We start from the raw sequence: 25,597 nt of genomic DNA on the forward strand, positions 1-25,597 counted from the left end.
TCAGTGTAGAACATATTGTTGCAGTGGATGTTTCGATATTTATTGGAAAAAAATTTGGGGTTCTGCTGCACGTGTAAATGATCCGGGACTCCACGAGTTTCTTCTATCATGGATGCATCAAAAAACACAGTAGAATCAGAAGTATTTGATAAGTCGACACGATTTGGAATATTCGAAGAAGGGTTAATATTTTGGGACATGTGATTGAAATACAATGTCATAAAACGGGTTTGAGAATTAAGTTCGATTAACCTTTAAAAATTTTCAATCACGGGACGGTTCAAGACCTCACATTTGATAAGAATACGAGAAGACAGGCTCCAGAAGCGGTTTTTCAATGGTAGTACTCCAGCTAAGACCTCCAAACTCATCGTATGGGCCGACTGCATGCAACCTAAGGCGATACGCAAACAACGATATTGTATTCGCTCCAGTTTGATCAAGTGTGTGTTTGCTGCGGAGCGGAAGCAGAAACACCCGTATTCAATAACAGACAATATCGTTGTTTGGTAAAGCCTTATAAGGTCTCCTGGATTAGCTCCCCACCATTGTCCGGTTATTGTACGAAGAAAATTCACTCTTTGTTGACATTTTTTCATCAGATACCTCACGTGACAACCCCAGGTGCCTTTAGAGTCGAACCAGATACCAAGATATTTGTGTACCAAAACCTGAGAAATCGATTTACCCAATATTGTGTTTGAAGCTGAGCAGGTTCATGCTTCCTAGAAAAAACTACTATCTCAGTCTTCTCCGGAGAGAATTCGATACCTAGCTGTAAAACCCAAGCAGACAAATTGTCCAAGGTATCTTGCAATGGTCCTTGCAAATCGGCAGCTTTGGCTCCTGTAACAGAGATTACACTGTCGTCTGCAAGTTGTCTTATCGTGCATGAATTTGCCAGACATTCGTCGATGTCATTTACATAAAAGTTGTAAAGAAGGGGGCTTAAACATGAGCCCTGGGGAAGACCCATGTAGCTAATGCGAAAAGTTGCCAAATCGCCATACGTAAAATGCATGTGCTTTTCGGACAACAAATTGTTCAAAATTCGAGAAAATCCTTGCCGGTGAAGTTTACCCGAAAGAATGTCAAAAGAAACGGAATCAAAAGCCCCCTTAGTGTCCAAGAACGCAGACGCCATTTGTTCTTTGCGAGCATACGCCAGCTGAATATCTGTTGAAAGCAACGCAAGACAATCATTCGTCCCTTTGGCACGGCGGAAGCCAAACTGAGTATCTGATAGCAGACCATTTGATTCGACCCAGTGGTTTAAACGACGGAGTATCATTTTTTCCATCAATTTCCGGATACAGGATAGCATTGCAATCGGCCTATAAGAGTTGTGATCAGAAGCTAGTTTCCCTGGTTTTTGGATGGCGATCACCTTGCCTCCAATCCTGCGGTACAATGTTTTGCTCCAGGAACTTATTGAACAAGTTCAACAAGCGCCTCTTGGCATTGCCGGGTTGATTCTTCAACAAGTTGAATTTGATTCTATCTAACCCAGGCGCGTTATTGTTACAGGATAGGAGGGCAACTGAAAATTCTGCCATCGTAAAAGGTGATTCTATCGCGTCGTGGCCCGGAGACGCATTGCGAACAATGTTTTGCTTAGGAACAGAGTCCGGACATACTTTCCTGGCAAAATCAAATATCCACCGACTTGAAGACTCCTCGCTTGCGTTGACCGTTACGCGATTCCGCATTCTTCGGGCTGTGTTCCAAAGAGTGCTCATCGATGTCTCCCTCGACGTCTCGTTCACGAACCGACGCCAATATCCGCGTTTCTTTGCTTTAGCCAAACTTTTAAGCTTGGTATCAAGCTCCGAATACCTTAAATAGTCGCCAGGTATACCTCCCTTCTGGAAGGCCAAAAACGCGTCGGATCTTTGCGTGTAGACATCGGAGCACTCTTGGTCCCACCACTGAGTGGGAGGCCGTTCTTTGATCGTTACGCCGGGATATTTCTTCGTTTGGGCTTGCAACGCGGCGTCGAGAATCAAGCCCGCGAGGAGGTTGTATTCTTCAAGTGGTGGATGATGTTGATTCGACTCGACCGCTTTTGAAATCATTTCCTCGTATAACTTCCAATCGACATTCCGTGTGAAGTCATACGGAATGTCAATTGGTCGCATGCGAGTTGACCCGTTATTAATTGAAATAAGAATAGGCAAATGGTCACTACCGTGAGGATCGAGGATTAGCTTCCATGTGCAATCCAACCGTAGCGACGTCGAACATAAGGATAGATCCAAAGCGCTTGGGCGCGCTGGAGGTTTCGGGGTACGTGTCATTTCACCGTTGTTTAAAATAGTCATGTCGAAGTCATCGCAAAGGTTATAGATTAAAGAGGAGCGGTTATCATTGTAAGGGGAACCCCAAGCCACGCCATGAGAGTTGAAGTCTCCCAAAATCAAACGTGGCGAGGGAAGAAGCTCTATTAAATCAAAAAGCAGCCGTTGCCCAACCTGTGCTCTGGGAAGAATATATATTGAGGCAATACAAAGCTCTTTACCATGTATTGTCATTGGACATGCGACAACTTCGATGCCTGGAATCGAGGGGAGGTTAATACGATAGAAAGAATAGCACTTTTTAATCCCTGAAAGTACTCCTCCATATGGGGTGTCTCGATCAAGGCGAATAATATTAAAATCATGGTAGTTGAGATCAATCTTTGAAGTAAGCCAAGTTTCACAAAGGGAAAATGCATCGCATTTGTTTTTATTTATCAAAACTTTAAACGAATCAATTTTTGGTAAAATACTTCTACAATTCCACTGTAAGACAGAGATAGAATCCTTCATATACGCAGTTGAATTAGGCATCGAAGGATACAATCGCTGCAAGGAGGGGCCATTGGGCAGTCAACTGCTTCAAAAATGATCTAACTGTTGGGAGGAATGCTGTAAGAAAAATTTTAATCGGATCGGGTACATTGAAAGTTTCAAAAATCCAGTCCACAATGTCAGAAAATTTCACTAATCCAGAGTTTGTTTCATCAACTGGATGTGCAAAAGGAACAACTGGGGTTTTAGATGTTCCTGGCAGTGCTGGGAACTCCTTCTGGGACTTTAAATTTGCAAGCCCAGGAGGAGTTTGCTTCGGTTTTTCCGCAGCACTGTTTGGTTTGTTTGTAACTTTCATTTCACTTTAAGAAATCTTAGGACCTTTTCTCGGAAGTTTAGGAGAGGAAATATTTTTCCTCTTTCTAGACTCCCCAGGATTGACGTAAGATGTTCCCGCTGGTGAATCGTCAGAACCGGTTTCATCAGAGGACAACAGATCAAAAGGGTTTGATGTAATGGGAGAAGTGGTAACGGTCTTCTTCAGCATCTCAGCGTAAGAACGCTTCGAACGCTCTTTGAGAGACCTCTTTATTTTATCCCTGCGCTGCATGTACACCGCACATGTCGAGAGCTCATGCTGACTCTCCCCACAGTGAATGCATTTTTCAGCATTTTTACTGCAGGAATCATCCGCATGATTCTCCCCACACTTGCCACAACGTGCCTTATTGCAGCAGTAGGCGGCGGTGTGGCCTAACTGCTTACAATTTAGGCAGTTCATGACGCGAGGCACATATAATCGCACAGGGAGACGAACCCGGTAGATCGAGACGTGGCTTGGTAGTGCTGACCCGGCGAACGTAACTCGAAACGAGTCTGACGGAGTGTATACTGTTTTGCCACCGATGATCGATGCTGACCGCAGTTGCTTGCAGTCGAGCACCTTTACATCGGGACATGTGTTGTTCTTAAAGCACCCTTTGGCGTTTTGAAATATACACTCGACGGACAGACTCGAATCGGTTATGACACCGTCGATCTCCACGTCTCGTGCGGGTATGTAAACGCGATACTCGCGTGTGAAGAGCTCAGAGCAAGCTATATCGTTGGCCTCTTTCAGGTTACTGACCACGACACGGAGCTTGTTAGGCCGGACCTTGGAAATTTCGGTCACGCCCTTGTACTCCCTCGTCAGGTCTTTAGAAATCTGCAAGATGTTCAACTGTTTCGATTTCGGTCCCGCCTTTGGCCGAAAATAGACAGTATAGCTGCTCGGGCTCCGTCTGGGTAAAGCCTGGGGCGAGGGGGGACTGAAGAATGAACAGGGGAGGGGGTAACAGAAGGGTCAGGGTCAGAGGGGTTCGGGGATGGTGGCGTGGGAGGCGAGGGATCTACATCCATCCCGCTAAGTCTAGCGCACTAGCGCCGACAAGAGCACGTACCTCTTTACTTCTCCCTTCCAGTAAGGTTGGTTGTCCGATCGTTCGAAGTTGCAGCCGTTACAGCCAGCAGCACCAATACAGCAGCACCAAACAGCCACCAGCAGCGAGCCAGGTGTGAGATCACTCCACACAGCGATACAACACAACTGTCAACTGATGGCTTCTTCTTTTTCCTCTTTTGTGTCTCGTCCACTGCTGTAGCACAATTCAGCCAGCAGCCAAATCGGCTTACGCACCAGCTGGCAGTCACGATGCGAAACAGTTGCACAAAGGCGCGACCTTGAACCCGGATTTATTTCACTCGACCAGGCAAACAATGTCAACAATCGTTCACACGTCTTTTGTTTTATATTCTATCGGAGCGATCACCAAACACGTCCGATACTGATGCGTGTTCGGCACAGAATGAAATATTGAATGTTACCACTACACAAGTGACAGAATGACATGGAACTCAAGTATTTGACGCTTACTCCCAGGTTCATAACTTGACTTACACGCTCGATTCCTGTCTTTAGCAGGGCGTATTTGAAGTGTATACTCTGTTTTTTCCCGCGTAAACGAAACAACTGATCATATTGACTGATTACCATCCATACAGTTCCGATGACATCATCGGCAAAGATATAAAGCTAATGCTGGCGGAATTCTGTGAGTTCGGAGATAAAGTTCATGGTTATCCACCGTGGTCCTTTAATAATCAGGTTCATGTCATTAAAAATAAAAAAGAAGGATAAGCGATCCTATGTGGCTTCCCTGCGATATTCCAGAAGAAGTATCAAAATAAGAGGATTGGCAATACCTAATAGTAACGGTTAAACGGAAGCCGATAAGATGCAACTAAAACAATTGTTGAAAAAAATCCGTTACAAGCTTGTCACAGTTTTAGCGAAAAAAGTTTATTTTTATCTCTTATATTTCTTTACTGCCGGTACCCGCATAACTGTCCCATACTGATTTTGGTCACTTTTGAGTTATCATCGGGAATCGACTTAATTGTTATCATATTTTCTGGAAGAATATTAAAATTGATACTTTTGTATGGCAAAACATGGAAAAAATACCAAGTTGTTTTTGTCCCATATTGAAAGTACCCGCATTACAGTCCCACTGCATAGTAGTACAAACTGCAAACATATGATTTTGCTCCAGATTAGTGTGTATCGGATTATTTGAGGCATATATAAGTATGTCATTTAATTAACTAGACTAATGTTGTTTTTCTGTAGTACAATCTACGTTGCCAATGATACTGCCGATTGCTGGTTGAATTTATATGTGATGGGACAACATATGCGAGTACTTTTGAAATGTACCCGCATAGTTTGTCCCATTTTGTCTTTTTTTCAAGTTATATAACGTAAAACCAATTCCATCCATGGTTTTTTGTCCTCAACGATAAACTTGTGCTGCCATGAAACTCTTATGGTCATTGGTTTTGGATGTTTTTGCTGAAAATCCGAAAATTCACGAATAATATCAAATCGCCGTTTTCTCAACATGTTGTTTTTCGTTATGGGACAGTTATCCGGGTACCGACAGTTTAGTTATTGAAGATTTTATAAGGATTATTATCTAAAGGATATTTGCAGGGTGTTGTCATGAAAGTGATGCACACATTCGAGTACCTCTTTTCGTGTTGGGAGGCTGTTGAGCAGCTGTGTTTGTTTTGATGGACACGTGTTTTTAGTTCACTTCTAAGTGATGATGATGATGATGATGATGGTCCCGCCACATACCCCTACAAAGGTTTGAGCTGGACGATTTATCTATAGATAATTAATGTGATCACATTTTAATCAGTTATACAAAAAAAAAACGAACTGATTTTACCTCCAGATATAAGCTTCTTCAAAAACTGTATACTTGATTCATAGAGCACACAAAACTAGTACAGGGTTTTCATGACCTTCAGCCAGACCAACCACAACTATTTCATGATTTTCTCTAAGCATTCAAATAACAATTTTAATTTGCTAAAAGAAATCATTTTTATCTGAAAACCGCGCGCGAGGCTCAAGCTTTTGTAGTCTCTTTCTATTATTTTTAAAGCTACAACAACAATAATGAAAAGAAAAAAAATCCATCATCATCACCGTGACGAACACAGTAGTTTTGTTGTTATAAATTTAGAAAAGTCCAATTTAATATAAACATATAAATAAAATTTTACAACACAATCAGATCCGTTCGTATAAAACTTCGTCATTTACAAGCTTCAATAAAACAATCAATATATGAATAGAAACCAAAACAAATAGTTCATCTAAAATAAATCCGTTTGTTAAAACTTCGCCATTTAAGATCCGTTTGTTCAAACTTCGTCAGGTAAACTCTACATCATTTTGAAAAACTTAGTATCGTTCTATACAATAGAAACTTTCACGTGTGAAATACATTGTCTCTTGAACTCCGCAAGTGTTGGTGCACGTTTAACATGTCTTGGCATCGAATTGAAAAAATTTATACCTTTATAAAACAATGAATTTTGTGAAGCTCTCGTTAGAAAGAAAGGTGTTCTTATTTCATCCGCGGTTCTAGTGTTATATCTATGAAAATCTTTTCCTCTTTCAATTCGATCACTCAAATATTGAGGTAGCAAACCATTAATTATTTTAAAAATGAACACCATAGACAAATAAACAACTCGCTGCTTCACAGATAGCCATTGCAAAGCGTCCAACATGAAAACAGAAGAAGTTAATCTATCACAATTTAAAATCAAACGCATTATTCTATTCTGCAAACGCTGTAACCTCAATAGTTGTGTGTTATTGGCTAAGTATAAAAAAGTAGGGCAAAAATCCAAATGTGGAGAGATGATTGACTTGTATAGCTGTATTTTACTACTAATCGTTAATTCGTTTTTCAGACGGCATAGAATTCCATACTTTTTGGCAATTTTCTTGATGACATTGTCAATGTGAGCGTTGAACTTTAGATTGTCATCAATAATCACGCCAAGATATTTAATCTCCCGAACGCGACCAATTGCCTCATCATCAATCAAAACAGTGACATCATCATTTACAACGGTGCGCGAGAAAATCATAAATTTAGTTTTATCAATATTCAATTTCAATTGCTTATACTTCAACCATCTGCTTAGAGAACGTAAATCTTCGTTCAAGTGTGAAACGGCTTCTTCTACGTTCTTAGCTGCAATGAATAATACGGTGTCATCGGCAAAAAGATTAATATCACAAAAACGTAAAACTCGTCGCATGTCATTTATATACATAATGAACAAAAGGGGCCCTAATACACTTCCCTGTGGAACTCCAAGATCATTCTCCACGGGACTAGAAACAGAATCATTAAAAACAGTCCGTTGAGTTCTGTCGGACAAGTAGCTTTCAAACCATCTGAATGCAGTACTCGAAATTCCAAAGCGCTTGATTGTGTTCAACAATAAGGGCCTAGAAATTGTCTCAAAAGCGCGTTTTAGATCCAAAAAAACAGCAAATATTGTGTCTCTATTTTCTAAGTTATCTTTCCATTTTGCTAGTACTAAGTTTAACGCGGTTTCACATGAGTGGCCTTCCCGGTAGCCTGATTGTTCCGGAATCAGCAACAAGTTACTATTTAAATATTATAGAAGCTGGCCTTTAACAACTAGTTCTAATATCTTTTCTAATGTGTGTAACATGTTGATGGGACGAAACTCTTCGGCTTTAATCGTTCCAGCAACCTTTTGAATCGGAACAACCAACGATTCTTTCCACACCAAAGGCACGTGCCCTGTTTGCAACGATTCATTAATGAGGTCCAGCAAAGTGTGACCAATGACATTGAAGCAATCTTGAATAACTCTAGCATTTACATTATCTACTCCAGCCGTTTTACCTAATGAAAAACAAATTTTTCTCAGTTCATCTAACGTGATTGGGTGAAAACCATCAAAAGTACAACTACTGTTAATCGGCTGTTTTATTTCGTCGGGTTCCTCGACCAATTCAATGGATTGATTGATCAATGAAACACTATTGACAAAATAATCATTAAATCTAGATGCAATAATTTGTTCTGAATGTTCTAATGTGCCTTCAAAAGTTATGGACCGCGGTTTACAATTACTAGGTTTCAACAAAGATTTCAAAATTTTCCATAACTCTTTGCTGTTATTTTGATGTTGAACAATCTTTCTCTGGATATATTCACAACGCTTCTTTTTAATCGCTTGTGAATATTTATTACGCGCGAACGTGTACTCAATCCAATGATTCTGATTGTTTGATCTACAAAACTTTTTGTACAGTTTATCTCTCTTGCGCTTTAGGCGCAAAAGATCCAAACTATACCAGCTGTTCGAGTTTTTCAGCGAAACAAATTTATGTTCAACTAATTGATTCGTACACGTCTTCAAAATGTTAGTAAGAACAGCTGCAGATTCATCTAAACTACCGGTCGCGATTGGAAAACCCAAGCTTCTCTCAACAAGGTTCGAAGCAGCCTGTTTCGAATATTTTCTCCAGCATTTCAATTTAATGAATCATTATTATTATTCAAGTTTTCTAGAACATTAATTACTAATGTCTCATGATCGGTTATTTTCATATCAGAATTCGTAACTGAACGAATCGAATCAAAATTGCAATGAACATGGTCGATCAAAGTTCTACTCCGCTGGGAAATACGCGTATATTCATCTACACTTTGTTTCAAATTAAAAGACTCAACTAAACGCTTCAAATGATTCGAATTTGCATCATCTCGCCAGTTAATATTAAAATCGCCCGTCACTATATTTATTTTACTCAAATCAAGAAATTCATCAAGCCAGTTTTCCAATATTTCAAGAAAACGGCGGTCACTAGCATTAGGAGAATGATACAAAACACCATAATTGCCCACCTTCATGCCACCAACTACTGTAATGCCCAAGAACCAGTTACCATCCTTAGCTTCGTTGTGACAAAGCTGGAATTGAACGGATTCTCTGACATAAATAGCAACACCGCCAGTTTGCCTAGAATGTGATAAACAAGCAGCAACATTGTATCCCAGAATACTATATTGTTCAAATGCTTCATCATCGACAATGTGAGTCTCTGATAAAAACACCAAAAGTGGACGTTTATCTTCAACAATCTGACGTAATGCAACGTAGTTTGTTGTCAACCCCGCAATATTAAAATACAAAAAATCAAACTTATTCACATTCTCGTTGGAACTTGTTTGCTATTTATTGAAACGCAAGCTGCTTTTCTTTTGCTCGAATAGTCTTTTATAAATTAAACACTCTGAACTAAAAGCGGCATGGTTGACGTCCAAATTAGTTTTACGCTCTTTATTCGTTTTTACACAATTGACGCATTTCAATACAGTAGATGTACACTCAGATGTCTTATGGTTTTGGCTACACCTAGAGCATTCATCACAATTTTTGCAATTCATGCTCTTGTGTCCAAATTCTCCACATTTGAAGCATCTTAGCACATTTATCGCGGGCAATACTAAGCACCGATCAAACTATACATTTACTTGCTTAGCAGTTAACAAACTATTATACGTTTCTAAATCAACTTCAATTACCGCGCTATACTTGTTATAGGTGAAGCGTGGATTTTCGTACATATTAACTACTTTTACCTCATTGATTGTGATGCAATCATTTTGACTCTTTAAATAGTCAATGAAAACATCAGGAGAAATATTCTCACTACTTTCAATCTAGGCACCGACGTGGGAACAACAGCACTGTATTTTTCACCCAGATTGCTTTGAATGCCATTTTTCACTAAATCAATATTTTCGCCAACGGCGCATTCGACAATAATGGAACCATCTTTACCGTTCCTGAAATTACTAACTTTGTGTGTTTTAGGATCTAAGTTAGTTTTCAAAAACTTCCGAGTTTCCTCGCAAGGTTGTTTGGACTCTTTCGGTTTAATCACAATAACCGGACGAGTCTTAGGTTTACCGGTTTAAATCCGATATAAGTATTACTTTTGTTACTTGAGTTACATTTATTGTTTTTACCGCGACTTTTAACAACTTGCGCAAAAGTTGCACCGTCGTCAAAAACATCGTCATTATTTTCGTATTCGATTCTACGCTTTTTGCCGATTTGGTCCGATTCAGAAGGAATCGTCCCAATCCGCGCGCGAGCATTATTAATAGCAGCTATATTCTGATTCGTATTCAATTGCAAAACCGAATGATTCAATTTTTCAAATTTCTCACATAATAATTTTTTAAGAGACTCCTTTACATTTGATCTCAACTGTTCCATACCGATATTTATCGCGCTGTTTATCTGGGTCGCAATTTGATCCAGCATTTGAATGACCGAGTCAGAGAGAGAAGATAATTTCTGCATCTCTTCTTCGATACGCTTCATGTCCGGAGTCAAATGTTGCCCACCACAACACTGGTTTGATAAACACTCATCACACTTGAAGCAAAGATTATCGTTGTCTGTAATCATTTTGCCGTCGCCTTGGTGAGCCCGGTGCACTTGTAGTGAAACAAACGTGCACAGTTAAAGCCCACACTTTTCAACGGCAAATCTGATAATACAATTGCCGAACTACAGCCGGAGCAAATCATGACACAATACAGGTTAAACGCGGGACGCTACACCAACAAGCATGCAGAGAAGAGAGACAGAGGCAAGGAAAAAAACGATCGCCACCACCGCTGCTGTGAAAGCGCCGGGGGGGATTTTATTTTATCAAACTTTAACGCGAACTTGCTGCTTAAAGCAACTGTTCTTGTACTTAGCCTTGTGTAGATTCACTACCGAAACACGTTAGAACATATCTATCGTGAATCACTTCACTATTTCACACGCAAATTAACAATTTTATATCACCACACAATAACACGACTACTGTGTTCGCCATCAAAAAGCTCTGATAGAAGCAGCTTTTCACTATTTTCAGAGTAAAAATTGCAAAATTGCAATGGATTCAAGTGGAGAACTAAACAAGATTCTGTATCTTGCTGGAATGAGCTGACACATCAGAATTATTTGTATACAGATTATTTGTATACAGGACCATCATCGAGGAAACTTGATGATTGTCCCCAAGCAGAAACCGAGTAAAAAACTGAGTGTGCGAACTGCAGCGGTGAACAAAGCGGTTAAAGAACGTATAAGACGAAATCCAGCCCGGTCGGCAAGAAAACGGCTCATGAAATGAACATGAGTCATAACACCATGCATATAACAATCAAATATGATCTTGGATATGGAGCTTTCAAGAAACAAAAGATTCGTGGATTATCTCGCAGAAATATTGTCGACAGGGTTGCCAGATTTCGATTGCTACTGAAAACCCACGCTGCTCACTACATAGTAGAATGATTGTGTATATGGAGCATGCTTTCAAGATATTTCAGTCGATAAAAGAGGAGTGGAGCGATTCCAGAATCCAGCTTTGGCTGTAATGATTTGAAGTGCAATATCCAACGGAGGAAAATTGCCACTGCTATTCATCGGCAGAAGTGTGAAAATTAATAAAAGATACTATCCACAACACGCCTTCGAAAACCATTTGCTACCTTATGCCAAGGGATTACTTGAAGAAATTCTTCTTTCAACAGGATTCAGCACCAGCGTATGAGGCATTGGTTGTTCAGAAGCATTGCAACGAAAATTTACCGTGCTTCATCAGCACCTCTGAATTAAATTTGGATCGCGCATCGCGAAAACCCAAACTACTCGCACGCCAAGCTGGCAAAATTATTGAATGTGACCAAATCAACTGACACTAACGTAATCGAGCTAAAAAACAAACCGGACTGTTGACCTACAGAAAGGTGCTAACTCCAAATCTTGACGATAAGCGAAACAAGTCGGTGAAATCTGTAAGTGGAGCTGCTGACGAAATTTAATTGCGTGGTACGTCAAGGCAGACTTTAGACAGATTCCTGAACAGAAATATTATACGAGGCTGTAAAAGAGTCCACCTGCTTGTGGTGCAACTTGGGTAACGCTGAATGGACTTCGCTTGCTTGATGCGAATCCTACGTATTCCACCGAATACTTCATAAATAATATTTAGATTTATTCAATCACGGAAATACAATTCCAGCAACCCATAATCAAGGCATTGTTTAATGAAACTTCCAGAATAATTGGAATAACTCAGAAAATGAAAATGAATGACAACAATAATTATCTTGGTAAACCATTGGTTTTTTTTTGTAATTTAACTTTCCCTTTCCAAGATGGTAGCCAAATTGCTTATATCAAAGTTTTATAGTGCTTGTTCTGGTTGTATTAAGCACTATAAAATTTAGGTAGCATAAATTTTGTCATTTGAGTTTAGATCCCAATTTTCTTGTCTAATGTACCGGAGTAACTCATTCTCGCAACCAGAGAATTGCTTTATTTCTGAAACCACTATTATTTGGTTGCGAGTGTTTTGGTTGATGCTCAATTTTTTTTTTCCTTGTTGGGGACATTGTACCACTGCGACCAGTGTTTAGATCTTTTGTGGTGTGTCCTCTTTTACTATAGGCCTTTACCTGTATAGTCAACTACTATGTGTCTGAGTAGTCGCCATTGTCATTGAAGGCATTATCCCAATGAGGTATTATACTGCGAATAAAATTCAGAACATTGTTCGGAGAACTAGCCCATATTTTCCAAGGTTCTAGAAGTCCCTTATTAAGAAATTTGCGCCGTTTGTTGAATATTGCTGGGCATTCGCACAACAAATGATGAGCACTTTCACTCTCTATGTAACAGAAGCGACAATTGTCATTTTCAAGCCTTTCTATTAGCTTTAGATGATAGTTACTCGGACAGTGACCAGTGATCAGCCCAGTATAAGTACTCAGATCCTTCTTTGAAAGGTTTAACAGTTTCAGTGCAGTCGAATCGTTAGGCTTGATGTATCGTTTCGCATGACGAGCTATTTTAGTGCTTTCCCAGTTCAGCAGCACCTGACCTTTTTCCCACTCTGATAGCTCCATTCTCAGGGCACTAAAGGAAACCCCACAGAATGGTTCAGGACCAATAAGTGTCATTGCTGATCCAGCTCTTGCTAGCTCATCTGCTTTTTCATTACCTTCGATACCACAGTGTCCAGGAACCCAGTAGAGGTTTACCTTGTTGCGCGTAGCTAGTTGTTGAAGCATTTTAACACATTCCCAAACTAGTTTGGAAGTGCAAGTAACAGATTTCAAAGCGCTCAAGGCTGCTTGACTATCGGAAAAAATGCATATGTTAGCATTTCGATATTTTCTTTTCAAGCAGATCCAGGTACATTCCAAAATGGCATAGATTTCAGCTTGGAACACCGTGGGCCATGTTCCCATCGCCACTGAAAGACTTACTCCAGGGCCAGATATGCCAGCCCCTACCCAATTTCCCATTTTTGAGCCATCAGTGTAGAATATTATTGAGCCATCTCGGGTGCTGGGCCCTCCACATTCCCATTCACTACGACTTGGATCTAGAACTATAAATAGATGGTTGAAATCATACTTTTTTTCCATCAGATCTTCATTTTTTAGTATTAGAGGATTTATATAAAACTCCTTCAAAATTCGTAGGCGACCATTTAGGTCTCCTTCAAAGAGAGCATATGTACGACATAACCTAATTGCACTTTTGAGCGCATCTAGTCGAATTGATGCTCAATTACATTCTCGACACACTGATTTATGATCTAAGAGAGAAACATCCCCTCTATTGGTTGTTAACCATGAAGTTGGGCTATGTTAAGCACTAAAAGTGCTGATTACGTACACCATGCCCGTGTCTACTCTATTTCAAGCGACGAAACGAAAAACATCACTCTTCAAGACGCTCTTATGCTGATGCACGTAAGGAGTTTGTATATTTACTTTTTTCTTATTCATTTTATCGTTGATAAAATTTTAAGTTGCTGTAAAACCACTCCCCGGGCTCCATTGACACAAGCAGCAGCAGCAGCAGACCTCGTTTGCTCGTTTCGCTCAAGCACCGCTACATAACATGCTCACGCTCACACCCTTATATTGCCGCCTGCGGAAGCTTTATTGAAATTGGAATAAATGTCACACCATGCTAAATTTTAGTGCTCTTTTTTTCGTTCCCAACAGTTTTTTTCATCGAACAAATTTCGTCTCGCGAACGACAACGAATGTGCAATGATGATTAAAAAGACGATGACGATGACGGCGGCTCTGGCAGCGTGAACGTTTATACCGATAGGTGGCGTCATTGTGTGGAAGGTTTTTTTTTGCGCCAAACAACTTGGAAGAGGTGAAACCGGGAAAGACGCTCTCTGGTTGACATCTGTTGACACACTTCGGAGAAATGGTAACCCATATGTAGGACCAGTTTAATCCTGATTCAATCAAAGGATACCACCCTTCACCTCAAGCTCACCATTTTGTGGATGCCGGGGGTGTGAATGAAATTAAATGCTTCTCCATTACCTTATTTCCTCGTCGAGCAGCAGCAAACAGAGAGGAGGAGAATTCCAGTAATTCAGAGTGTTTTTTTCTTCCTCGTCTTGAATGAGTATTATCCCATTCTTTCTTCCGGGTACGATTAAAGGCATAAGAATGGGATGCAAAAAAACGGGCTTGTTTTTTAGATGCTTGCTTTTCCATTATCAGCTATATGAGATTATCAGGATATGGCAGCAGAAAGCTATTGTCGTGAGATTTTTTATAGTTTCCAGTGGAGAAAAGTGAATGAGTGTATTTATAGCACATTAAAAGTTGATTTCGAAGATTACTTTTACAGTGGTTACATGGAATTGAAGAAACCAAAAATATAAAAGGTTTTCAAAGTTCTTTCGAATGCTTCAACTTGTTGTTAAGCAAACAATTAAAATATAAGTAGATGTATGGAATCAATATTACTATCAAAACGAAACATGCATTTTCGCATTTTAGTTTCACCGCAAATTGGATTGAATCCCTCAATGATGAAGCGAGCGGACCATCATATTATTCGAGGATTATCTACACTCTGTTACACGCTTACGCACACATATGTTCACGTTCACATTCTTGGTTCGTTCTGATTCTATGCTATGTGCACGGTCGCGAGCCCCATCCTTATCCTCCGCTAATCAAAATATGATCAATCTTTCTTAGATGAGACTTCAATAGACGTCGTGTCGTGTTTCGTCATAGGACGGATAGTCGCGTTTACGACAAAGATGGTGATGTTTCTTTATCCTCTGGAACGGTGTGTTGTTCAATATGTTGGCGATGTGTCACCAAACGAAATCCAATTTGGTGAGTAGTTTTATTATACATATTGCAATTTAGATGTTTGGATTGCTATACATCAAAACAAGAACAATTCAAAAACTATTATTTTTAATCAGATATTTCAGTAGTACAAATTATACTCGTCCAGACCCACAAAAAAAAAACGAAAAATAAGAGAAAAAAAAACACAGTTAGGTCACGTGTTTTTAGTGGAGCTTTGAGTCCAATGCAGTATTTATTGTTGTCTGAAGCTTGTTCTTAAAGAAACAACTTACAAGTTTTTTTTTTTGTCAAAAGACTGGCAAACATTTGCTTACATATTCCGCTAACTTCTCATCCAACATGACCGATGCTTAAAAAGAATTACATTTTCTCTAGCGATTCAGTTTTCCACGTTTTACCACCTCAAGTAGAAGAGAGGCGTCCGCAGGCTAAACGTGCACAGCATACAATGGGCTTACCACCCAGTAATGTCCTTCTGATTTTTTTTGTTATTTTTGTTTGAACAAATAAATGGTCAACTTTGAAACATGGCAGTACTTGTGAGAAAGAAAAACTTCTTCTCGGCGTCCCTGTAACGGACGGAGCGCAACATTTTCATTAAAACTTGCGCGTTTTACCATCTCGCGAAATGGGAACATGGCGTTTCAGCCAGGGGGGGCTACTGTGGAGGATTAGTAGCACCCCGCTCTCTAGCAGCCCTCCCTTTCTTTCTGCCCCTCCGTGTTGAGTGGATAAAGCCGGACAAAGTTATGCCTTTCATCTGATTCCCCATTTTAATATGAAAATGCCAAACGAAGTAATAAACGATGCCCTACGGATTGCTTTGAGCGGACTTTTTTTCCCGCTCTCTCTCTCTCTCTACACTCGCTGACTCGGAGCTGCAGCGGAAGAAAAAGCATTTGCCAGTATTTCAAACAGGACATGCTGACTGTGAAAGCAAGAAAAAAATTGGAACACAGAAAGCTCTCCTTCGGGAAAAGGACTACAAAGATGAGGCGCAGTAGCGCGGTCGAATTTACCGTACGGCTGTAACATTTGACGGCGATAATTTTTAAGAAGTGTTTTGCGGTACCTGAGCTGGCCTGAACCGCAATGACCAGGGCCCGGGCCCGGGCCAGGTGGCGAAAGGTAAATACATATTTTAATGGTTAAGCCTGACCAGCAGTAAAAGGTGTGAAAAGATGATCTCTTTATAATGGCGCTTGTGTTGGTTGGTCAGTTTTACGACGGTTTCGGTTGGGATTTGCCCAGCTACGAAAAGAGGAGGCTTAGATTTTCATTACGAAAACCCAAGGCGGAAATTTATTTTTTTGATTACGTTGTCAAAATTTGGCTGCGACATTACTGCGTTACTTTTAAGATCTTGCGCGGATTTGGCGAAGCTCTGCATTAATAAAATGCTTGGTTTTGATTGACCGTAACCACTTAATTTTCAAAATGAACTCTAGCTTATCTAGAATCGGACAAGATGATGGTTGTGGTACTTACAGTTAACGGACAGCGTGACAAGCGTTTCCAGCCGGTGTCCCTCGGGCATGGCACGGTTCCATACTACGCACCGGTACTTGGCTCCGTCATCCTCACGGCGGGGCAGTACCGATAGTGTACTCGTCGTTTGGAGATCTTTCGAGCCGCCTCGATTTATTGGGGCCTGCAGAGCGGTGTTTGAGCCAACGCGGTACCACCTGCAGGAATCGAATCAGATTTTCATTATACAGATTACTCCGTGGTTGGTATGTCAAAAAAAAATGTCACTTACATTATCGTCGGATCTGGCGATCCGCCTATACTGCTGCAGGTGAGATCAAGCTTCTTGTCTTCCGTTGCAACCGCAATCGTCCCGGGCGCTACCAGAGGGGGCTGCGGGGGAGTTAGAACGGTCAGATTGTAGTATTCCTGGTGCACATCGGCACCGGTGCCACTGGCCTTGATGCGGCACTCGAAGCGGCCATTATCCCGGCTGTATGAAGTGTTGGTGATGTGCAAATCGTACACTCCTTTCTCCGGTCGGAAGTCAATTCTGAAAATGGAGGTAAAAGTAGGATGAGAATATTGAATTGTACATTTTCCTGATTCTTATGAATTGAATGACGACTGACGCTGGTGCGCATTTCAATTAATCGCTCAATCAAAGTTTACGTTTGATATGTTTTCGGCTGAGTTTTCCTCTGAAAATTCTGTTTTTTTGTGACTAGTTAGTGCAGGTTTTGGAGCGCTTGAGAATGGGACGGGTTCGGAAAGTTCAGTAAGATAAGTACGCATTTAGAGCTGATATTTTTCAACGCTTTTGAGTGAAAGTGAAAATTGGCTGCCTAAAACGTTAGTGTTACAAGAAAATATTTAAATATCATGCAATGTTCATTCTCTCTTACTTTTTGTTTTCAATATTCGTAAAAAAGAGAGCCAAATCATTCGTCAGTCGCAGTGAAAACGTGTTCGTTTTATTTTCACTGCTTCAAATTTCCTGAAAATGTTTTACTCTGAGTTTTGTTGTGTGAAATTTAGTAAATAGACCTATTTATGTACGAATGTATTAGTGCCACGCCTTGAGGAAAACATAAACACATCGCTGTTTGGTTTGCAATGCTACGCTTTGAGCAGCGGAACAAATATTCAGATGGGTCTTGTATGTTCCAAGCTTGGTTCTGAATATACTTTTTATCCGTGAGCAAGAATCGGGAGAAGCTGCTGAGCGTAATCGGCAAAAATAGCAAAAGTGGTAAAAAGTTGAAACACCGATTTGCAATTATTTACAGTTTGGAGAAAACAAAAGCAACTTCACACAGGTCTACACATTTGTTAGTGTGCGTATGTAAAAAGTCACTTATCTCTATGCTGTTTGTGTACTGTGCAGGCAATGGAATGTAGCCAGGCAAGGCAAAGAGTTTAAAGGGGCCTTTTTTTAACAACATTGATGACGTAGAAGTCCGAAAAAAATGTCCAAAAATCATTGTTCGGTACATTTTATCGAGAAATTTTCTCAAGTTATGACAGTTTACGGCTGAAAAGCCTTCTTGTGCCAATAGGGAATACAACTTCAAATGGTATCTGTTTGTTTTTGGAGATCTACGTTACAACCCAAAAGCATGTGGTTTTTACTTATTTTTCGCTGTCAAATATCTTCTTTTTCTTTCTCACCTATATATACCTCATTGCTGTTCAGGGGCATTCGCGACAAGTAATGATTGGCAAAAATATTACCTCCAAAAAAACTGGTTACGGAAATTTCGCTCTTGAATCATTTGTTCCTTATTTTCGCTTTACCAAAGGAACGATGAAGAACATTTTATCGGATTTCAGCCAATCTTATTGGCTGACTGTATTAAATTAAGTGGTCGAGGATATACTAAGAATGTGCTGCTTCTGTAAATACGATTCCGTAACTGGAAAAGTTCTGGAAGCATAGAAATACATGGTAGCTCTCTTTGATGATTTTGCCTCAAGTTTTCATGCGGTGCGATCAATGTAGGTACAGTAAGGTGCTGCCACAAGGACGCTATTTCTTGTACATAGTTGGCTATTATTTAGAAAACTAAGCCTTAGCTCATAGGAACACATACACTGTAATGTTATAGCTCATAGCTATGACTTGTAAGTTAAATTTTAACAGCTATGACGTAGAAAAAAGTTGTTGCCATGTGTACACTCTAACATTATCTTCTGCGTCATAGTTGCTTGCTTTGATCTATTCCGTCATGTCGGAATAGTTTATAGAAATAAGTAACTTTTCACCTACGCACACTAGTGAATGTGTAAACCCGTGTAGAGTTGCTTTTGCTTCCTCCAAACGGTAAGTCATCGCAGCTCGTTGCTTCGACTTATTATCACTTTTTACCATTTTTGGTCGATTATGTTTAGCTGCTTCTTCCGATTCATGATCACGAATGAAAAATTCATTCAGAAACGAGCTCAGAACTTATAATAAGTGTTCAATTGATTATTTGTCCAGCTGCTAAAAACATAGCATTGCAAACAAAACATCGAATTGTAAATATTTTCCTCAATGAGAGGCACTAACACATCCGTACGTAAATAGGTTTATAGTCACTTTGTGATAGTTTTTGGACAGTTCAATTCTGTTCGCGCTCGCGTTGTGTTGTTGTTCTGGTTTTCTGACTGTACTTTTTGATTTTGGCCGTGAGTTGGCTCGATTGTTTTTATTTGTGAGTGTTTGTTATGGATCGAAATCAGAAGATCCGGCTTATTGAATTGTGGGAGCAGCATCCAGTGCTGTAGGACCCGACGAATCCAGACCGAATGCGTAAGGGAGCACAAAAAAAGCTCGTACCGCCATCGCAGTGGAACTTGGGCTCGATGAAGAACTTGTTAAAAAAACTATCAATGGTTTGAAAGCGCAGCATTCAGGAAAATTACATTTCTTGAACAAAACAAAATTCGTTGCTTATAAAAAAAATTAAAAGGGGCGTAACAATTTGTTCAGCTAAATTAACCAAACAGTTTGTGACCTACTCCCTCTTTGAAAAGAGGTTTGTTTCCGTTCAAGCTTTTATAAAATATTATAATTTGAGGAGAATTTACGAAAATACGCAAAAGCGGCAAGAGTGGATCCGGCGGAAGCGAGGTTTATACCTCAAAATGGATGCATTACTCTGCACTACAGTTTCTTGTTCGAGGAAAATCTGGATGTAGAGAATTCGATTCGTTGGTAAGTCATGATCATCATCATTATCGTCATTATCGTTATCAGCGCTCCATTTCAGAATGATACATCTGAAAGTATTGATCTGCAGAAAGAAGAGGACGTGGACTCGCCAGATTTGAAAGATGAAAGTGGTTCTTCAGTGGAGTTACGTGCTTCAATTCCAACCGTTGGTTCTGAATACAAATCTGCAATTCAAGAAGTCATTTTACCATGTTCAACAAAACCAAACCAGAAAAGACGAAGCATAAAGCGTAAAAAAGCACAGTATGATGAACAAGCAGTTCTTTCGAAGTGCGTTGACATTCTTTCAGAATCATCGCAACTAGAACGTCGAAAGAATCGGGCCACTATATTGGGTGAATCGACGACGTCACTACTCGAAACGCTTTGGTCAGAGGACTTTACAACGAGTATGCTGTAGCATTAAGACACCTAAATAATAAATTCGAGCAGGCCTACGATTTTTTTCTTCGTAAGTTGCAAACTAGTCGTAACCATTTTTCTCTAACTGTTTTTTTTTTCAAAAAAAAAAAAAAAAAAAAACAGACGAAACTTCGGCGATTGTTTTATTACTGCGAGCTAAACTACACAATTTTAGCGCCTACTTCATAGCTATCTATTACATAGCTTCTATTACGTTATGGCTCCGACTTTTTAAAAATTGTTTCCCAAATATCATAGAACTATGACATAGAAATCTATCACGACTATGTTATAGACTACTATGCCATAATTTTCGTGCTCCGTGTGGCAGCACCTTAAGTTTTTTTGACACGGATTGCTTCTCTCCATAATCAAAAAACGGTACAAGATATCGACGTCATTTCGATCACGTTTCCCGTTTCAGACCAAAAGCAGTTCACTAGTTTGGTTGTAAATACTGAAATTTTAAAATAATGCATTTTGGTCTCTAGATTTACCACTATCGTATTCAAACGAGGTTGAAATATTTTAAGTCGTATTTTTTCGTTATATTTTCAACTCAAAAAAGTCTTTTTTTGACGCGGGCCCATACATATTTGGAACGCATCCCCCGCGTGAAAAATAACTTAGCGTGTATTGAATGTTTCACAAAAGAATAGTAAATGGTCACACTCACGCGATCGTAAAGACTCGGCCTAGTGTTATTCACAAAATTTAGCTTCCTCATATATTCATTAAGCCTTGTGAGTTCATGTATGACATGCTAAAGCAAGGAAAATGTGATATTTTTGTAAACCTCGGTGATACCTCCGGCAAGCAAATAGCTGAGCGCAAACTCTTATTCATTAGGATTATTTATTTTGTATCACAGGCGACTCATTTTCGATCAATATCACGATTCTGTTGAATGCGAGTGAACTTGGATACAACAGATGTTATTGTGTGTTGCAGAACAATCAGCAGAGTTTCTATGTAGAACTTGCACGCGAGTGAAAAAAATTGAAAGCAACGTGTTGAATCAAAGAACACACTTGCAACAAATATTGTGAGTGAATGAAATTTTTCACGTTTAGTTGATTGATGACTTTTTGAGAATATTCTTGGTCTAAAAACCGGTGACAACTAAAACTTAGATTTTTTACGACTGCTGTCGAAAAAGGTAGATGTACTTGAAGGAAATTTATTATTTTCTCATGAAGATACAATCATTATTAATGAAAAAAAAAGAACATTTAAGAAAATTCCGTGATCGGCTTTTTGACGAAGCTTTTTCATGATGCCGAAGCTAGCGCGTTGTAGGACGTTTACGTGGTTTTTCCTAATGAACCTTTTGATATTTGCAATCATCTATTTGCAGTTCGATGTTCTCCAGTTATTTTTGTTCACCAATAAATTGAAAATCTCAAAAAAATCTCGCGTTACTTTTCAAAAGTACCTGAGTAATATTGAGAAACTTCTCTTGTTTTCTTTTTGTTTGAATGATAACTAAGTTATTTTTACTTTTTTATTGTGACGCTGTAGAAGATGAAGAGGAGAGAATCCCTCATTGTAACTTAGGTTCTTTTGAAAAGTTCTTCGATTGGGTGACACTGAGGCAGTTTGGTTGGGTAGCGTATGTTTCGAATTAATGGGGTATTTGCCGAGACGTTTGGCCGTTTTATAGAACTGTATAATATGCTTGCGCAATGTTTCTTGTTTTAACGCCATTTCAAACAGAACTGAGAATCCATAAACAAAACCAAAAATACTGGCATAAAGAGGAGAGAGAAAGAGCTTGAATAAACATTCTCTCGTTTCTCCCTGTGTGTGTTTGTTGTTGAGTAAGAAAATCTTTCAGGAATTGCAAAATTTTAGTTGTCACCTGTTTGCCAACTACGAATTTGTGCAACTATTTTTGCAATTAGACGTCACAGTTGATGGTTTTGACGTGGAACTACAACTATCAGGAAGTTCCCCTACATAGGGGTGTAAAATGAAAACCTAAAAACGGATTGAGGGAAACATATGTCCAATTTCAAATGCTTACAAGACGGTTAAATTTCCTCCGTTCTTGCAGCAATCGTTTGGAAAATCATCGACGTATTCTTCCGAATGCAGAAAATGGGAATTTGTTGTGGACTTCGCTACTATTGAAATGTTTTAACATAAATTTAATGCTTGCTTTCCCTAGCACGGTCGACGAAATATTATACCTAGTCAACCAGGAATGCTCTCATTGGCCTATATAAGAGCGTGCTTTTGCCTAAACAAATCATTACACTACCGGATGGAGCGACCTTCGGACAAATTTCAGCAACAGCGGGTAACGGCAGTGGCGTTTGCTCAGTCAGCAGTTCTGCTTTGTTTTGGTAACGACACGAAGCTTCTGAATCCTAATATAATTTTCAACACAGCCTTCCACTGTGTTGTCAGAGTGCTTTGTTCCAGCTGTCGGGGTCGGGGTATCATATCTGATCTGATTGTCAATTGAGCACTAAACTGTTCTTTTTAGGAAAAAACAAATAAATGATAGAAGATTTAATATTTTCTTAAGATTTATTCAAATATTTATTCAGAATTTTTATTGTGTGCTCTGCCACAAACGGTGACATATCAACACTATTACATATATTTTGCCGCAGTTAAGTGAATATAATTGTAGGGAAATTGTAAACCTACTTGTCAAGAAAAAAAAGGAATTTAAAATTGAACCTTAATCTAATCTTACACCTATCTTACTGACTATAAAGTGAGCTAATCGTTGTAATTAAGGATTGCAACGATTTTTGTCGGAACTTATAGATAATTTGGTTTGACATATTTTCTAATGTTACCACATTAGTAAGCCTATGTAGTTCATTCGTGCTAAACCAGCGAGGCCGCTTCAATATCATTTTCAGAAGTTTGTTCTGAATCCTTTGAAGCATCTTTTTTCTGGTTGTCCAGATGGAGACTGCATATAACATTGCTGGTCTAAATATTTGTTTGTTAATTTACAGTTTATTCTTGAAACAAAGTTTAGAATTTCTGTTGATAAGAGGATACTAATATTTTATATATTTATTGCACTTTGTTTGGATATTCTCAATGTGCTCCTTGAAGGTAAGATTTTTATCATAAATGAGCCCTAAATATTTAACTTGGCCAGACCAGTTCAAGATTGCACCGTTCATCTTAACAACATGAATATTGGTGGGTTTGAGAAAAAGAACTCTTGATTTATGGGAAAAAATAATCAATTGTGTTTTTGATACATTAGGAGAAATCTTCCATTTCTGCAAATACGAAGAAAATATATCTAGACTTTTCTGCAGCCTACTGCATATGACACGAAGGCTTTTTCCTTCTACGGAAATGCTTGTATCGTCACAAAACAAAGACTTCTCACATCCTGGTGGTAAATCAGGAAGATCAGAAGTAAAAATATTATATAAGACTGGGCCCAAGATACTTCTTTGAGGTACACCAGCTCTAATAGGAAATCTATCAGATCAACTATTCAAATAGTTAACCTGAAAAGTGCTGTCTGTCAAGAACCTTTGTATAATTTTTGTGATGTAAAGAGGAAAACGGAAATCGGACATTTTAGCAATCAAACCTTTATGCATTCGTTGTTTTGCTTTCGTCTCGATTAGACGCAAATTGTTTATCTCCGTGTGATTCGCAAAATAACAATACACGAGTTATCGTACGGGTGTTTTTTTTTTCGATTATTTCTTGTGCTGTGCGATAACAATAGTCTGCAATATATCGGCAGAAACATCTTCTGCACACTGGTAGGGGCAGGCTACCCCGCCAGTGATCTGATACGCAGCTGATATATCAGCAAGAATAATTCTCCCGCACCGCTGTTACCCCGCTAGCAGCACGGATTATTTTTATAATTATTATTATTATTATTATTAATATTATTACTATTGGTTTTAGTATTAGTATTACTGTCTTTTTTTTTTATTTTGATCCATTGTAGTTTGAAAAATTGTTTTTAAAATTTAATATCAACTACTTGTTCACCCCCCCCCCCCACATTCGAATATTTTTCGTTTGTGTGCGGTAGAGCGTAACGCTCCCGCAAAATGGACGACATGCAGGTGCAACTTTTCCTGGATGTGGAAACGAATGGGGAAGTAATTGAAATTTCCCCCAGCAGTTCTCCCTTACCTTCCCCTGTACCACCCCCGCTACCTAGCCCCGTACCAAGGGTACCGGAAATACGGGTAAAAGCTTACCCAGATGCCGCTAGTGGTCCTTACGTTGTTTACTTCCGGCCCATAAAAAAAACCTTTGAATATAATTCAAATAGGCAAAGACCTGGCAAAACAGTTCTCGGCCGTAACCGAGATTACGAAGGTGAGGCCGAACAAACTGCGAGTTGTCGTGAGTAGCTTGAAGCAAGCAAACGAAATTGCTAGCTACGAGCTCTTTACAAGGGAGTACCGCGTGTACATCCCTGCCAAGGACGCACAGTGCGTTGAATGTATGGGAATACAGGACAAAAATCAAAGCAGCCATTGAGGCCATTTTTTCAATTGGTGTAACACGAAAAATGTTTAGTACTGATGAGAGCTACTATTTGCATAAATAACGAAAGTAAAATGAGTAATCGCAAAAGTGTCACAAACGCCATTTTTTCATACAAAGGCATAAAATGATAATTTTCTTATAATGTTATCCATTTTGAGATAGAAGGCTTGAAAAGCATGTTTGAATAATTCCTAGGCAACGAAAAAGTGACCTAAACGCCACAACAATGAGTTTTCATTTCTATTTTTATTAAATTCTTTATTAATTAAGTTTGAATACGGTTTACTATCGAAAAACATATAGATATTATTTACCCGGGAATCTTTTATATGTTTTACACATAAATCACGTGTTATACATAAAAATAATACATAAAAATAAGGGACAGATAAACGATACATTGCTCATTCTTGGCTGCAGAGGTGTCATTCGAAAACGTGAATTGTGGTCGAAAGAGCAAACTTGAGCAATGGCAATCGCTTCCAGAATTTCAAGGATATTCAGAGAGGTACTTTTTTTGACGATCTATTTTAAACCAAAATTGTCTTTTTTCTTTTAGAATAAATAAGCAAGATCAAGAAGCCTTTACGTTCCACATGCGC

General features: G+C 39.2%; 1 protein-coding gene across 2 annotated transcripts in view; it reads right to left on the reverse strand.

Annotated features, from left to right (window-relative positions):
- Positions 1–25,597, reverse strand: part of LOC129733200 (hemicentin-2-like) — an 842,839-nt gene that overhangs the window by 354,073 nt on the left and 463,169 nt on the right. For both annotated transcript variants that reach the window (XM_055694853.1, XM_055694854.1), the window contains exons 3-4: positions 17,166–17,426; positions 16,895–17,091 (exon numbers count right to left, since the gene is read on the reverse strand). In XM_055694853.1, coding sequence (XP_055550828.1) covers positions 16,895–17,091; positions 17,166–17,426 — 458 coding nt within the window. The remainder of the gene's footprint in view (positions 1–16,894; positions 17,092–17,165; positions 17,427–25,597) is intronic.

Source organism: Wyeomyia smithii, chromosome 3 (genome assembly GCF_029784165.1).
Source record: "Wyeomyia smithii strain HCP4-BCI-WySm-NY-G18 chromosome 3, ASM2978416v1, whole genome shotgun sequence".
NCBI lineage: Eukaryota > Metazoa > Arthropoda > Insecta > Diptera > Culicidae > Wyeomyia > Wyeomyia smithii.